Source organism: Gracilinanus agilis, chromosome 5, assembly GCF_016433145.1.
Source record: "Gracilinanus agilis isolate LMUSP501 chromosome 5, AgileGrace, whole genome shotgun sequence".
Taxonomy (NCBI): Eukaryota; Metazoa; Chordata; class Mammalia; order Didelphimorphia; family Didelphidae; genus Gracilinanus; species Gracilinanus agilis.
Window position 1 is genome coordinate 61638539 of NC_058134.1, and position 16755 is coordinate 61655293.

General features: G+C 35.1%; 1 protein-coding gene across 3 annotated transcripts in view; it reads right to left on the reverse strand.

Moving 5' to 3' along the window:
- Nucleotides 1-16755, reverse strand: part of NEBL (nebulette) — a 463434-nt gene that overhangs the window by 65709 nt on the left and 380970 nt on the right. The window contains exons 10-12 of one of the 3 annotated variants that reach the window (XM_044679717.1): nt 9482-9586; nt 7349-7456; nt 3295-3405 (exon numbers count right to left, since the gene is read on the reverse strand). The exons of the other annotated variants lie outside the window; for them this stretch is intronic. Of the exons in view, the coding sequence (XP_044535652.1) occupies nt 3295-3405; nt 7349-7456; nt 9482-9586 (324 nt within the window). The remainder of the gene's footprint in view (nt 1-3294; nt 3406-7348; nt 7457-9481; nt 9587-16755) is intronic. 3 annotated transcript variants of the gene reach the window in all.

Sequence of the window (16755 nt, forward strand, 5' to 3'; positions counted from 1 at the left end):
CTAATGTCTAACAAACAAAGATTCTCAAAGTGAGGTCCAAGGACTCTGGAAACCCCTAAAATATTTGGTGAGGGAGAATGTTTGAATCCACATGATCAAGTAGTTTCATAATAATATCAAGATATTTTAATTTATAATATGGTAAATGTTAGTAGATATAACCCACAAAATAGCTCTTTGGAGTCTTTACTAATTTATAAGAGTGTAAAGGGGTCCTGATTGCCTAAAGTCTGAGAGGCTCTGGTTTGGCACAATGCCTTGCCCATAGTAGATAATTTATCTCTGTGGCTGCTTCCTTTCAACTAAGGTCAATAATACAGGTCTATTGGAGAAGTAGGAGAGAAGAGAAGGAAGGATTCTTCACTAAACTTCCTATTCGAAATGGAAAAAATGTCAATAGGAGCATGAAATATTAAAACAGCTCCTGAGATGCCTAAGGGCCAATATAGAATAGGATACTTGTTTCCTATCTGTGTCGTTCCTATTAGCATAAACTTTAAGAAATCCCCCAAACACTGGGAAGTAGCAAAGAAGACTGGGTAGAGAAAGGGTCCCCTTGGTAAATCGTGCATGTAATTGCACACAGTTACAGTGTTAACATTTAGCTTTTAATTAAATAACAAATGTAAATTTGGCAAGCTCTTGTTTTTCACAAGTCTGTGCTGTAAAATCGCCAGTGTGTTTGAGCAAGCATTTTTATTATAATATTTTACTGGCTTAAGAAGATATCTTCAGTTTAAACAATTCCCCAGAATTTCAAGATCATGACAACTGATCTGATGTATAGGACTACAACTGATACAAATTCCAAACACAATCTTAAGCTTGAAAGGCAGTCTATAACCCAAGCTATTTTTCATTTGAAAGGGCTAAACCTTTTTTATAATTTTCTCATAATCATCTTAGAAATTAATAATTTCTGCTAAATTTAAATTCTAGTCATCTAACTTACCAAGTCTACTATATTAAAAGTCATGCTATAGTGTCTTGGTAACTTTCAATAAATACTACAGTGATAGTAAATGATGAATTTTAAAAATGGATAAGAAGAATAAAAACTAGTTAAGGAGAAATATAGACTATTTCCTCAAATGGGCTTATGTTTTATTAGTGTTTCTGTTAGTTAAGAGCACAAAGTGTTTACACCTAATGTAGAGTTAACACAACTTTCCCATTTGTGAATACACCATTTGCTGTGACTACACTGAGACAATGTTTTGGAAATGAAAATGAGAGGCACTAAAGAAAAATATGATCCCAAAAACTTAAAGCATTTCAACAAGAGAATATAGATGAAAGAGTTAAATTTCTCTAATCAACATTTCAATACATTTGAAAATTTTGAACTTCTAATAAAGATTTTAAAAAATAAAATTAGATAACAAAGATTAAAGGTATAAAATAAAAATGATAATTTCTCTCTCTAAGTAACCGGGTCATTTCTTATTCATGACCTTAAATATGAATGTTAAATCCCATTCAGCTAAAAAGCAAAAGAATTACCTCAAGGCATAACAGATGACTAATAATGCTTTTTAGATACTTAATGGTTTCTGTTCACCACTGTTTTTACTACTCAAGCCTGTAGCCTTTTTCTTGGGTGCTTTTTCAATGCTAGTTTTCCTCTAAGATAAATCATTAAAGTATTTTTAAGACAGTGACTGAAGCAGGATATGAACCTCGATGTTTCTACACTTGTTAACTATTTACTACACCATGGTGCCTTTCATATCAGTTAGCCCCTATTAGTTTCAGTTTCCCCATGGATAAATTGGTTAATAATTGTATTTCCTTCATAGGGTTGTTATAAAGTCAAGGAAGATAAAATACATAAAGTAACTTGCAAAGTCTAAAGTGCTCCATAAATATTCTTTGGTGATGGTGATGATGATGAGAAAACTAAATACTTAAATGGACCAATGACCTCACCGATTCAGGAGTTCTCTACAGTCATATAGATTGCAACTATCCATATCTGTCCATTCAATTAGACTTTTGTTCATGTTCTCCCAAAATTTCACAACTGTGGTTATACCCAATATTCTTATTTATTTATTTATTTTAAAGTATTTTTCTATGGTTACATGATTCATGTTCTCTTTCTCCTCTCTTCCCTCCCCATCCCAGAGGTGACAAGCAATTCCATTGGTAAGCCCAATATTCTTGTAATATTTCTCACTTTCTCCTAAAATCTCCAGGGGGTTAGTGGAATACTCTGTACACCTCTCATCCCTTGCTAGGGCCATATAATCAAATCATTTTTTCTTTCCAGTATATAATTCCTTGATGATTTAGAGTTCCTCATTGGTTATGTATTACAAACTGCTCATTCTTTCCATGAGCTTCCCTGTTGCTTTCTGTGCAATACCCATCGTTATTTCTTCTAATACAGATACATTATATTCATTATCATAAAGTTTGGCAGTAAGAGGTTAGAGCTAAAAAGATAAGTCTTTCCTTTCATGGAAAGCTAAAGGTCAATTTAAAAGTTCTTTAATTTCCCAAAAGCAATCGAATCTATTCCTCTTCTTTTTAACTCTGGACCCAGTTCATTATGCATTGTACTATCTATACCAGATATAAATAATAATAGATAAGCTCAGAATTAGAGGTGATACTATATGAGAGAAGAAGGGAATAACTAACAGATTTTTTACTAAGGCGATATAATAAGGTACAAAAACTAAACAATCAAATCAATAATATTTAGAGTTCAAAGAAACTAAAAAGGCTAAATAGAAGATGCCTAACAGTATGAACAAAACAAAAGAACATTTATATAGTGACCACTATATGCCAAGCACTGTGCTAAATGCTTTAGATGTATTATTTCATTTGATCTTCATGACTATTTTTTCTGATGTTTGATTTGAACTCAGGTCTTTCTGACTCTGAGACTGGAGCTCTAACCACTGTACAGTGAAGAAAAATCAAATGGGCATAAGATAACAAAAATCCACCAACCTGAATAATAATAGCAATTGTCATTTATGTGGTGTTTGAGGTTTAAACCCTAGGAGGTAGGCAGTATTATTATCTCTGTTCTATGGGTGAGAAAACAATGTCATAGAGTTTAGATGTTGCACTGATAGCAATATAGCTAATAAGTGACTGAGCCAAGACTCCAAATAGAGTTCCTTTCCATCCTTTCATACAACAATGTCAAGATCACAGAAAATGATGAGGCAGAAAGCCTAGAAACCTAGAATGATCTCCTGAGCCATTTTAGTCCTCTCTTCTAGGGCTACTAGTTTTTATAAAAACCAAGACAAATACCAGAAAGTTCTTACCTACCTCTTTAAGAAGATTTGTGACATATTTTACATGCAAAAATTCTGGAGTCTTGTCTAAATCCATCGAGGGCCTTCCTTTCAGTTCTTTTTCAAAATCTTTTCGGTAAATTTTCTGTTTCAGAAGACAGAATAGCCACTCTTAATTTAGGGAAATACCAGTAGCTATTGAAAAGAAGTCAGAGAATAAATCTGCTGGTCACTGCCATACTTTTCCCAACTCAGGTCCTTTTATCAACAAGAGGATTTCAACCTTCTGCTAAGAATGTTGATTAATGCCTCCTATGATTAATTTCACTGTTGAACTAGGGTGAAAAGAAAAATGAAAAACATTCATTACCCCCTTTTTCCTCCTGGAAAAATAGTCTGAGTGAGGTTACTCAGCATCACATAGGCATGATTGCATGACATCAGAACAATTGCTCAATTAAGTCTAAAAATTGTGTGAAAAAGAAATCAGTCAAACTTGATATATACTTGGCTTGATATGTTACCTCACTCAAAATGATTAGTAATCCAGAGATCCCCTGTGGACACAGCCACTTTGAGAAACCCTGAAGGTAACTAAAGTCTTCATTTCCCCCTTTTCAAATCTATAAATGGGCATCTCAATTTTTAAAAGTATACTAAGTAATTTTCTCCTTGATGCTGTCGTGCTTTGGCATCAAATATATTCAAATCAATTGATAGAAACTGGTAGAGTAGGCACCAAGTGAATACTTGTTGATTGATTGAATTAATGTATTTTCTCTGAAATTAGAAAGGGCCTTCTATCAATAGCAAATGATTAGCAGCATGTGTTCTGTTAGAGCAGTTTTAAAAAATGGTGTTACAAAAAAGGAGACCGTCAAGAACCATCATTCTGTTTCTCTCTCTTGATCTTACTACAAGTGAAAACCACTGACAGATACCTCCAAGCTACAGCTGATTTTTTAATAAATGAATTTTATCAGTCCCAGTATTTATATCCCTTACTATGACAAGGTTCAGTCCAAGGATATTGTTCATGTCTCCTCAAAAATCTAGTAAGCCACAGCAGGATGATTAAGCTTAGGACAGAGATTGCTATAAGCTAAGCAACAACAACTACAACCTCAGGGCTCTCCTCCCAAACCTCCAATTCCCCATCTTTTCTCCTTAAACCACAGTAAAAACTCACGATTTCAGAACAGGAAAAAAAAAAAACGAAATGGAAAGTCAATACTAAGCAAAGGCTCATAGAGCACAAGAATTAAATCAGTTCCACAGAGAGCAATAAATCCTGGATAGAAGCTGCCAATGAAGAGAAGAAGTCAAGGAGAAACAGAGGTCATCCTCACAGCTGAGTACAGGGTCACTTAGACTCATCCTTCTGATATCAAACACCCAATGCATATTTTAAAAATTAAACCAGGTGTTTGTATGTTATCACATAAACAAACTAGGAACTTAATGGAATTTTTCATTTATTAATCATCAGGATGTCTTGTTTGGTTCGGTGGTTTAAGACACAGATATGGTTAATAGCAAAGGGAAATTCAAAGGGCACATTAAAGGTAGCCAGAAAATTATATGTATAAACAAACTAAGTTGAAAATCTAACATCTCAACATGTGGATCAAATATGAAATCCTCTGGTAGTCTGATATTCAAAGTCCTTCATAACATACATACATATATACATACATACACACACACGCACATACACACTTCCACCTTTTCAGTAGTCTTCCTGCACCTTATAGTAGTATCCCCAATTCCTCCCTCCGCACCCCAACTCCAATTCTATAATACAATGATACTGGCCTCCTTGCTTTTCCTCACATAAAACAAGACATCTTCCAAGAATGGGCAATCCCTCTACCTGTCCCCCATCCCCAGAATGCTCTCCTTCCTCATCTCCAGCTCTTGGATTCCCAGCTTCTTTCAAATCTCAGGTAAAATCCCCCCTTTTACAAGCAGCCTATTCTTGCTTAATTCTAGTGCCTTTTCTCTGATGAGCATTTCCAATTTATCCACTCTATTTCTTATTTGTATATGGTTGTTTGTATATTATCTTCGCTATTAGACTGTGGGCTCCAGGACAAGAGGCTCTCTTTTGTGTTTCTTTGTCCTGAGGTTTAAGCACACGTAAGGTACTTGATAAAGCTTTATCAACTATTAAAGTCATTTTATGTTTTAAGGTAGGAAAAAGCAAAGTATTCACATGACATACTTCTGGATGGCATAATTTAGAGGTAGGGAATCCATTTTGTCTCCTGGGGGGCTTTGACCTACATAAATATTCAGAGTCAAAAGGAAGTAAAACAAGTTAGTTAAATTGATTTGTGGTTTAATTTCAAGATATTTGGAGAAGCTTTAATTTCAAGGTATTCGGAAAGGATAAAAAAAAGAAAGAGAAAAAGAAGTTGGAGGAAAGAAATAACAAAAACAAAAGGGCACTGAATGGAAGAGAGAAGATGACAGGCACTGAGGAAATCAAGACAGATGTAGAGGAGAAAAAAAGAAGAGGACAGCAAAAGGGAGATATCCCATAGACCCTGATGGGCTAATAAATTACTCTTCTTACTCTTTGGTCACTGGTACTTCAAGATGTTATCACCTGTCACATTGAAATGTTAGTTTGTAGATTACCTCATAGATCTTCCACTTCTCTTTGTCCTTGAACCTTCCAGAAAATTCCCCTTCTACAAGGATGGAAGAACTACCATGGCAATAACCAGAACATTGCATTTCATGTAGATGCAATAAAAGACTTAGAGTTCACTCTTTCCAGAATAATTTACTAAATATAGTTTATATACATACTTTTCTCTTTTTGATGATAGAGATACAAATACAGAAATATTTTAGTTAGAGGTAGGGAGAGAATTCTTATTTTACCAGTGTGGGAAACTCCTTATCTAGAAACTCTTTCTGCAGATACAGATATGTAAGAAAAACATAGAAAGTTCTTTGAGGCGCTTTCAGGTTAAATGACTTAAGTGGTTTGCCAGTGGTTATACAATGTTAAAAATGTGTTGATTCTGTGAATTCAGTTAAAAAAACAATTCATGCATAGATTTGGTCAATATTATTATTTAGCGTACATTCAGTAGATAGACTAGGCTTTCATGTTTATGAAATTGTCTAGTTTGCTTTGTGCCTTTCTGGACTGGATTTGTGATTTCATTAGTCTAAGTCAGTGATTCCCAAACTTTTTTGGCCTACCGCCCCCTTTCCAGAAAAAATATTACTTAGTGTCCCCTGTCACATACTATCACCGCCCCTTACAGTTATTCACCCCCCCAAATGCACTTGTGGCCATCACCACCTTCCTGGATCACTGCAGCACCCACCAGGGGGCGGTGGTACCCACTTTGGGAATCACTGGTCTAAATCAACAATTCTCAAATTATTTTGAGGACTTTCCAAAATTTTTTTGTTTATGTGGGTTATACCTACTGAAATCTACTAAATTAGAAATTAAAGCATTGTTATATATTATTAGTATTATTATAAAAAATGGTTTTGTCTCCATGGATCCTCTGAAAGGGTCGCAGGAACCTCAATGGCCCCAGGAACACACTCTGAGAACCAGTGAGCTATGGAATTTCAGGTCAGGAAACTTCCTCTACCAAGCCACAGTAGCACTTATACTACAATTTAGAATTTTAAAGAGTTGCCTGGATCACACAAAAGTTTAATGACTTACCTAGGATCACACAACAAGTATGTGCTAAAAGTGGACTTGAATACAAGTTTTTGTGATTCAGTCTATGCCACCTGTCATTACATAGATAGCCTTTCCTTAACACTTCTGCATTTCCTTGAGCTGTGGTTTCATCTCTGTATATCCCTCCCATAGCAATCCCTCTACAACTTAGCCTTTAAGAGTTGCTGTCTCTGAACAAGTCTTCACTCTGTAACCCACATGAGCTTGGCTAAGCTGATCTTCAGATGACTGGCATGTTTTCCATTCTCAGGTATAGAGTGGAAACTTTTTTAACTTTCTAGGACAGGTCGGAGCTTACATCACAATAAATGAATAACCTAAAGCCTTTGGGCCCCAATCTAGCAAATAAAAAAAAATTGTCTACCTCACTTTGCATTTTTTGAGCCTCCTTAGAAGCCTGGTAAGATGGAGTGTCCACAAATTCAAGCATTGACTTGCCTTTAGCTTTTTCATACTTTTCTTTGTACTTAACCTAGATTAAAAAAAAAGTTTTCATTATAAACAACACGGCAACCTCTTTGTTTTAGAAAGACTTCATAAATTATATGGCAAAAGGGAAAATGAAGTTGGAGCATTTAAGACTCTTAGGCTTTAAGACTTTGGGGCATTTGCCCTCATTTTTAGATACATAGAATACTTACGTGGAAAGGAACTTTAAAGATTAAGTAAAGCACAAAATTATAGATTTTAGGACTATTAAGACATCGTCTGTCTAACCCAGACACCTGGTTTCAAGAAGGTCACGTATTTGCACCCTTATTTTGTAGATAAAATGACTAAAACCCAAAATAGTTACATGATTTACCCAGGGTCACATAGCAGGTGGGGAATGAAGAAAGGGGGTAAGATGGAAAATTAAAACTCAGATTCTGATTCATGGCACAGTGCTCCCCCTATGTCACTATCCTGCTTCTTTAATATTTAAAAAAAAACAGAAAGACATCAACAAAAAGAGTGAATAATGGGCAAGCATTAAACTAACAAACATTGAAAATGAATATTTTAAAATAAAATCAAGTTATAGTCATTTGGATCATTTAAAAAAACTTACCTCTTTTATTTCTGGAAAAATAAAGTTTTATCCCTGCCGTGAACCCCAAGTGAAAGTGATAGGAAATTATACATCAGATAGTATATCAGAGGAGGAATTAATTTATTATATTGGTTTTTGTAAAGATTTGACCTGAGAAATAATTTTGTACTTTGACATGTGCAAGATAACTCATTGCCAACATAAATTACTTGGATGAGTATAACCTTTAGGTCACCCTGAACTTTAGTAAATCACATAATGAGAAAGAAAACATGAGCCTAATTTTCCACCCTGATGTCACTGGGGAGGGGGTGGAAAGAGAATTATGTCATAGAGACCATGTAATGTTCTTGATAACACTTTATCTTAACCCTCTAAATTTATACTGATATTAAATCTAAGCTGAATTAGGTTTATACAAGAGCTCGTGCAAAAATAGACTTCTTTGTAGAAGCTGCCCCACTCATTTATTTCCCCAAAGGAGTTATTGCAGAAGTGTGCCAAAGAAGGGACTCAGAACCACACTGACTACCATGGAGACTATCCAGAAGTCTCCATGATGTCCTCTCCAGGAGCAGTATCTTTACTGCATTTTCAGAAATACAGGGCAGTTTCAGAAAAATAGTTAGTATTCTAACCAAATACAAGCATGGCTCAGGAAGAAAATCTTGGAGGGAAATTGAAAATGTCTCCTCTGATCATTTACAAAAGAGAATTGTTTTTGTGCTCTCAGTTTTGACGAAGAGTTTTGGGCAAGAATATATATCCCATGTAAACAGAGATGTAGTCCTCTTGAATAAACATCAGACGATAAATAGAACTGGAAGAAACATTATAGGATACTAGTCAAGACCTCACATTTTACACAGAAGGAAACTGAAGCACAGGAAAGTCAGGTAATTTGCCAAAGAGCACACACCTGGGATTTGAACTGGGGCCTCTTACTCCAAATTTTGTATTCTTTTCATGTTACTAGCCTACCTCCAATCAATGTCTGACATTGACTTTGGAACAGAAAGTGACAACTTAGAGACCATGGACTATCAAACAGAAAGTGAGAACACACTACCTGTTTATATTTTATGGTGTTTTCATTCGATGATTTTTTTTCAATACTGCTGGCAATTGAACTGAGAAAATTGTACTAAATCCTTGATCCTTCCAAATTAATTCTACAGTTCAAAATTAAAAATAAATGTAATTACTCATATTCCATAAACTAAGGTTCTATGTAAAACCATAGATTTGGGGGAAGCCCAGGCATTTGGAAAACCTTTAGTCTAGAAAATGGCATTTTAAATTTTCCAAACAATATCTGCCATTTCCAAACCCATTGGCAAGTTTTGAGTATGTGTGAGGATATTTTATGTTCTTATATTCAATTAAAAATTCATGACTAAGAGTTTTTGCTACTCTGGCTAAGTTTCTCGTAATGTGGTAAAGAAGTATTCTATTGATCCATACCTGACTCTGGAGCACTGTGTTGCCTTTATGATGGAGGTGCTCAGCTGTATCCATTTCAAAGTGATAACTTCCTTTGCTTTCTTCAAACAGCTTCTTATATTCATGCTAAATAGAGAATACGGAAAAACATTTAAAAGAAATAGGGATAGGATAGGGATTAGATTAATGATTTCACTGTAACAGAAACTCTCAAGAGGAAACTCCATCAACCAGAACAGGAATTGATAACTTAGAGAATTTCCTGGAGCACTAAAGGGTCAAAACACTGGGTCCAAAGTCACCTACCCAGTGTGTGTCAAGGATAAAACTTGGACTCAAGTCTTTCTGACTAAAAGGTCAGCTCTTTAACCACTAAGGCATATGGATAGATAGATAGATAGATAGATAGATAGATAGATAGATAGATAGATAGAAGCCTCAAACATTTAAAATAAAAGAAATTAATTCAGAATAGCAATTAAGCATTGAATTGAACTGAAATGGACATCATCAGAAAGCATTTGCCTATATGTAGGGATTATTTTCTTGGTGATACAATTTACATCAAATTCTATATTTAAAATCCCTGCCTATAATGCAAACTAGACCTGCCTGCTTTACACGGACATAAATATATGAAGACTTGTGTGAAAGGCACACATATATTAAAGAATTCTAGACAGTTTGAAAAAAATGAGCAAAACCCTTTGCCTAATGGTATCAGATTCATATAGAAAGTATCCCTTTTGCCATGTATTAATTTAGGAAACCACAAATTACTATTACCTATGTTATATTGTATTTGTATTTGTTTTGTTAAACATTTCCCAATTACATTTTAATCTGGTTCTGCTACACCTGGGAGTTTTGCCAGCTGCCTGTGGCCCTCAGGCTGCAATATGATACCTCTATGTAGTCAATCCCTTAAATAAATTACTACCATAAACATTATACACAAGAAAGAATTACAATAATAGAAAGTAATAATAGAAAAAGATTATAATAGAATTTTCAGAATTATTGGATGTTCCTCTCTTTTAAGAAGAATTTTAAAATATTTCTATTAAGTCTCCCTTCCAATTTTTTTCTCCCAAGTTATAATTTATATTAAACCTTGCTGGACTATGTAAAAAATGTCCTACAAAATTTTAAGCTCTATAAGGGCAGGAATTTACTGCTTAATTAACCTCTTGTGGGCAGCGGATCAAGAGACAAGCCTAGAGACAGAAGGGTCCTGGCTTCAAATTTGGCTTCAGACATTTCCTAGCTGTGGCTCAGTGGGTTGAGTCAAGTCTAGAGACAGAGGGTCATGGCTTTAAATTTGACCTCAGACATTTCCTAGCTGGGTGACCCTGGGTAAGTCACTTAAACTTAATTGACTAGCCCTTACCACTCTTCTTCCTTAGAAACAATACATAGTATTAATTCTAAGATGGAAAGTAAGGATTTCTATAACCTTTTATAGCACAAAGCAAAATGCTCTGTGCTATGTACATTGGGGGTGAAAAGGGTTTGGGATTGGGGAGAGGGAACTAGATTTGTGATTTCATTGCTATAGGGAAGATTCAGGAAAGAAATTCCCTTCACAAATGCAAATCAGCAACTGTTATACAAAGTATTGTCTCAGAGAATTGCCTAGAAGAACTGAGAGATTAAGTCAGTTGTACAGGACCACAACCTGGGGTCAGAGATAAATTTGAAGTGAGATGCTCTTGACACCAAGATTTTCTGTCTCTATTGCTCTCTATATCATGCACTCTTGTTCTTCACATATTAGGTGCTTAATAAAAGTTGAATTTGTTGAGCTAAATTGGTTAAAGATAGAGTCATAGAAAATGTACAAAAGTAATTAGAGGAAGGAAAAGATAGAAGGCAGTTATGTGGCTTAAACCAAGTCCTAAAAGAAACTTCTGATCCAGGAAGAGGATAATTGGACCCTGAACTAGTTTACTTCAAAGGAGGATAAAGGTATATGAGTAGAAGTAAACAGTAAAGGAATCTAGATATCTAATATCAGCCAGTTGAATGATGTTGAAATACCCAGTGAGGATCTTGAAAGAAAGCTATGAATATGAAAAGAAAGGAGTGACTATGAGGCATCTCCTAAAGGAAAAATGAGAATGTGATAACAGATTAGAAAGAGGACCCATAGGCATTGATGGAGAAAACATGGTAGGCATGAAATGACATGAATGCTAGAAAAATTCAGAGTAAGAAGTGATCTTGACTGTCAAAAAGTTGAGCAAAACGAAGAAACTTCCTCTAGTGGATATTATCAAAAATCTAAGTTCCCAGGATGTGAACAGTTCAGAAATAGAAATCAAGAGGAACCACAAGAGACAGGAGACCTGGAGGAAATTTCCATTATATGTATCTAAAGCATAGTCCAAGAATTTATAATTGAAAGAGAAAAAAGGGAATTGCAACTTGGGGACAAAGAGAAGCCCAACATCAGTTTCTTAAAAACTGGGGTATTTAGGAATTATTTATATAGCTCCCTGAAAAGGCAATTGGAACTATGCCCAAAGGGCTGTAAAAGACTGCCTGCCCTTTGATCCAGCCATACCACTGCTGGGTTTGTACCTCAAAGAGATAATAAGGAAAAAGACTTGTACAAAAGTATTGATAGCTGTGCTCTTTGTGGTAGCAAAAAATTGGAAAATGAGGGGATGCCCTTTGATTAAGAAGTGGCTGAACAAATTGTGGTGTCTATTTGGTGATGGAATACTATTGTGCACAAAGGAATAATGAACTGGAGGAATTCCATGTGAACTGGAACAACCTCCAGGAATTAATACAGAATGAAAGGAGCAGAACCAGGAGAACAATGTACACAGAGACTGATACACTGTGGCACAATCCAATATAATGGGCTTCTCTACTAGCAGCAAGGCAATGATCCAGGACAATTCTGAGGGACTTATGAGAAAGAGTGCTAGCCACATCCAGAGAAAGAACTGTAGGAGCAGAAATGCAGAAGAAAAACATATGATTGATCACATAGTTCAATAGGGATGTGATTGAGGATGTAGACTTTAAATGATCATTCTACTGCAAATAGTAATAATATGGAAATAGGTTTTGAACAATGATACATGTAAAACTCAATGGAATTGCTCATTGGCTCTGGGAGGGGAAAGGGAAGAGGAGGGGGAAAGAACATGAATCATGGAACTGTGGAAAAATATTAAAAATTAATTAATTAAATTAAAAAATTAAAAAAATAAAGCTCCCTGAAACATCTTCCTAAAACAAAGGTATAATCACATAATATTCCTGCTCAAAAAAATCTTCAGTGTATTCCAATTGCTTCCCAGAGGCAATTAGATGACTCAGTGGATAGAGTGCTGAGCCTGCAGTCAGGAAGACCTGAATTCAAATCTGGTCTCAGATATTTACTAGCTGTGTGACCCTGGACAGGTCATTTAATCTCTATCTGGCTTGGAAGCTGATTGGGTGCCTTTGTGGATAAAGCACTGGTCTGGAGTCAGGAAGACCTGAATTCAAATTCAGCTTCAGATACTGACTAGCTAGACAAGTCACCTACATTTTTTTTACCTAAATTCACTGGAGAAGGAAATGGCCAACCATTTCAGGATCTTTGCCAAGAAAACCCTCTGGACAGCATTGGAACACTACAATCTACGGGAATCACCAAGAGTTGGACAAGACTTAACAACTGAACAAAAATTGCAAATAGAATAAAATACAAACTCCTTCAGCCTAGCATCATCTAAAGCTTTTCCTAATCTGGCACTAAACTACCTTTACAGACAGAGTTCACTTTACTCCCCTTATCCTTACACCACCTTACAATAAAACTTTTGGTTGCAGTGACTAAGCTTTCCCTTTCTTGCTTTCAAACCTTTAGTACAAAATTATATCCTACTGGAAATCATCTGCCTTTACTACTTCTCCTTAGAACCCTTAGGTTTTCTTCAAGGCTTAGCTACTCCCTATGAAAGCCTGGCCATTCATGTTTATTTCCCTCAAGTTATTTTAAGTTTACTTCAAGTCAACAAGCACTGTGCTAAATGCTAGGGATAAAGAAAGGCTCAACAACAACACCAAAAACAAATAGGTAAACAAATAAAACAGTCCATACTCTCAAGATGTTCACAATCTAACAGAAGAGGCAACATACAAATGAGTAAGTACAAAGATAAATATTGTTCAGTCATTTCAGTTATGTCTGACTCTTCACAACTCCATTTGGGATATTTTGGCAAAGATACTCTGTCTCGTTTTACAGATAAGGAAACTGAAGCAACAGGGTTAAGTGACTTGCCCATTGTCACACAGTTAATAAGTGTCTGAGGCTAGATTTGAACTCAGGAAGATGAATCTTCCTGACCTTAGATCCAAGCACTCTTATCTATTGAGCTAACTAGCTATCCCACCTGGCACACAATAGGTGCTTAATAAAATGCTTATTTCCTTCCTTCATTCTTTAATTCTGAAGGATTGATCACCTCTGGGAAAAATAGAGACTTGCCTGTTTTTCATTTAAGTCCTTTGCAATCTGGTTCTAATCTGTTTTTCCCAACTACACTGATTCACATTGTTCTCCTTCTGCGCATCTAAACTGCTGCTCAGCAGACTTACTTGCCACTCTCCAAATTCAATATCCCATCTCCCTTCACAGACTAGAAAGCCCCCCTCTCCTCACCACCATTTCTTGTGATTCCCAGACACCCTTCAGGTCCAGCTCAATGACAATAGGCTACAGGAATCTTATTCTGCAGTTGGTAACATATCCTTCTCGTTCCCCCCAATTTTTTTATTTTGAATATAGTTTGGGGCAAATTAGTTGTACAAATAATATAACTCTCACCCTCAACTCCCAGCAACCACACTAGGAATATGAGCTCTCTGGAGGCAGCAAGCTTTGCTTCTTTCTCCTTTTTTTTCCCTCTGTCTCCTCAGCACTTACCACAGTACCTGGCCCATAAGAGATATTTAATATTTCCTCATTGAGTGAAGTAATGAATGGTTTTTTTCCTAAAACTCCAAACTTCTAAAGTTGTCATTATAACATCTGGCCAAAGAAACATACATTTATTCCTAAAAGATAGCAAGTTATGTCCCAAAGATTGTCAGAAATGTCTAGAAAACACCAATTTTCTGAAGCTGCAAAAAAACTTCTCCTTTTACATTTTCTATATTTAACAGTCTCTGATGCCTCCTAGTGGAAATCATATATAGTTACAGAAAAAAATCTCAAACCTTACTTAAATCAAACTATGGATTTAATTAAATGTTTCCATTCTATTTTCCTAATAACAAAAACTTTTCTCTTGAAAACATAAAAGCAAGAAACTCAATCTGAATATCATGAAATTCACTGAAATGTGTTTAGCATACAAAGGGGATTTAATTTCATGATCATTCTATATTAAACTATCACATAAACATATCATCCTATATTAAACTCAAAGGATAACCATTTATAAATCTGTGGTTCTTCAGTGGGTCTCTGGATAGATTTTAGAGTGAAAATAGCTCTTTATTTTCACCAATCTCTATTTGAAAATTTAAAATTTCCTCCACTTATTATTTGAACAATATTATTCTGAAAAGGACTCTGTCACATAAAAATGGATAAGAACATTTGATTTATATCAAATTTAGCTAAAGCTCATCATTGAAAATATTCATTCACAAATGCTGCACTTTGCAGAATATAAACAGATTGGGTATCTCTCGATGAAATTCTAATGCATGATTTATTTTAAGAAGAAAATTTCTATTCAATTTTTTTATCAAAGTCAACAAGAAGCTAAGATTGTTTCTTATGAGCAGCTATACTGGTTAATACTTTCATTTGGGTAACTTGGAAAGACAGGTGGATATTTCTGAGAAAAGCCCTAAAGAGGAATTAGCAAAATAATAAATAATCCTTTGTTAATACTTCAAACAAATCATTTCCTTTCTTTACCTAGAAAATTACACCTTGTTTATAAACTATTGGGCACCAGGTTTTAAAAGAAATGAAAGGGACTGTCCTTCACAGATATGAATGAGTTTCACAAGTCTAGTATTCCACTCCAGCAAATCAAGGGCAGCAATAATTGCCTTCCCGTGGAAAAAATCAGGGAGTAAGACAGTATTCCCTTAAACAAGCTAACATTAAACTTTAAAGCTGAAATATAAACAAGAATTTAATTTATCATTCTGTGCAATGATGCCCAGTATTGTTTATGTTAACTGGTATAAGTGCATGAGTATATATACAGCAATGAAAGTAAGACTTGTCCCTATTATATAAGCTCCTTGAAGGCGAGGACAATCTCATTTATATTTCTTTCTCAACAGTGACTAGCATGTGGGAAGAGTTTAAATAAATGCTTATTGACAGGCGATCAGCAGAAATAGATCCTGTCAGCTTAAAATAAATTTGATCTATGAATGGTATACATCCCTTAAGTTCTTTAAAACAAAGGTGAAACCCAACCCCTCACTGTTTAATGCCCAGAACCATCTAAATGCAGTTTTTGACCAAAATAATAAAATTAAGTGTATTCTTATAAGAATTTATCATGGAACCACTCATATAAAAAAATCAACAAGAAATTTGGCAACCTGAAACAAAATGTTTAATGGTTGTTTAAAGGCAAAAAATTGAACCGAAGTAGGAGGTTCAAAGAATAGAATTTTATTGATTTTTTTAAGGATGCCTATAAATCAGGAATAAGCAAATGGAATTGAAAAAGAGGCAAAGAGACAATAACATGTATAAGTACAGAATTCCACATCTGTGGCTTTAGAAGAAATAACATGACAATGTGGTTTCAGTGGGTTGGAGCTGAGATCTAATTTAGAGTCTGTCAACAGTTCTTTATGTTTCATTTCCTGAATTGTAATAATAATAAGTGTGTGTATTTCTATAGGCTAGAGATTTGTGGTGAAATATATATACATATATATATATATATGTAATAGTCCCTGTGATTCTCAAAACATATGACGTAGATACAACAAGGATATCGTAAGCATCTATTTCTTTCCAGGCACTATAGTAGATGCTGGATATATGAAGGGGAAAAAAAGAAACAAATAGAAGACAGACAGGGAAGATGGTGGGAGAGGGAAAAGGAGAAGGAATGTGGAAGAAAGAAGAAAAAAGTGGGAAAAGAGAAGAGAAAACAGGAGAGAAGGAAGCAGGTAGAGAATGGAGGATGGAAAGGAGGAAGAGAGAGAGAAAGAAAAAGAAAGAAAGAAAGAAAGAAAGAAAGAAAGAAAGAAAGAAAGAAAGAAAGAAAGAAAGAAAGAAAGGAAGGAAGGAAGGAAGGAAG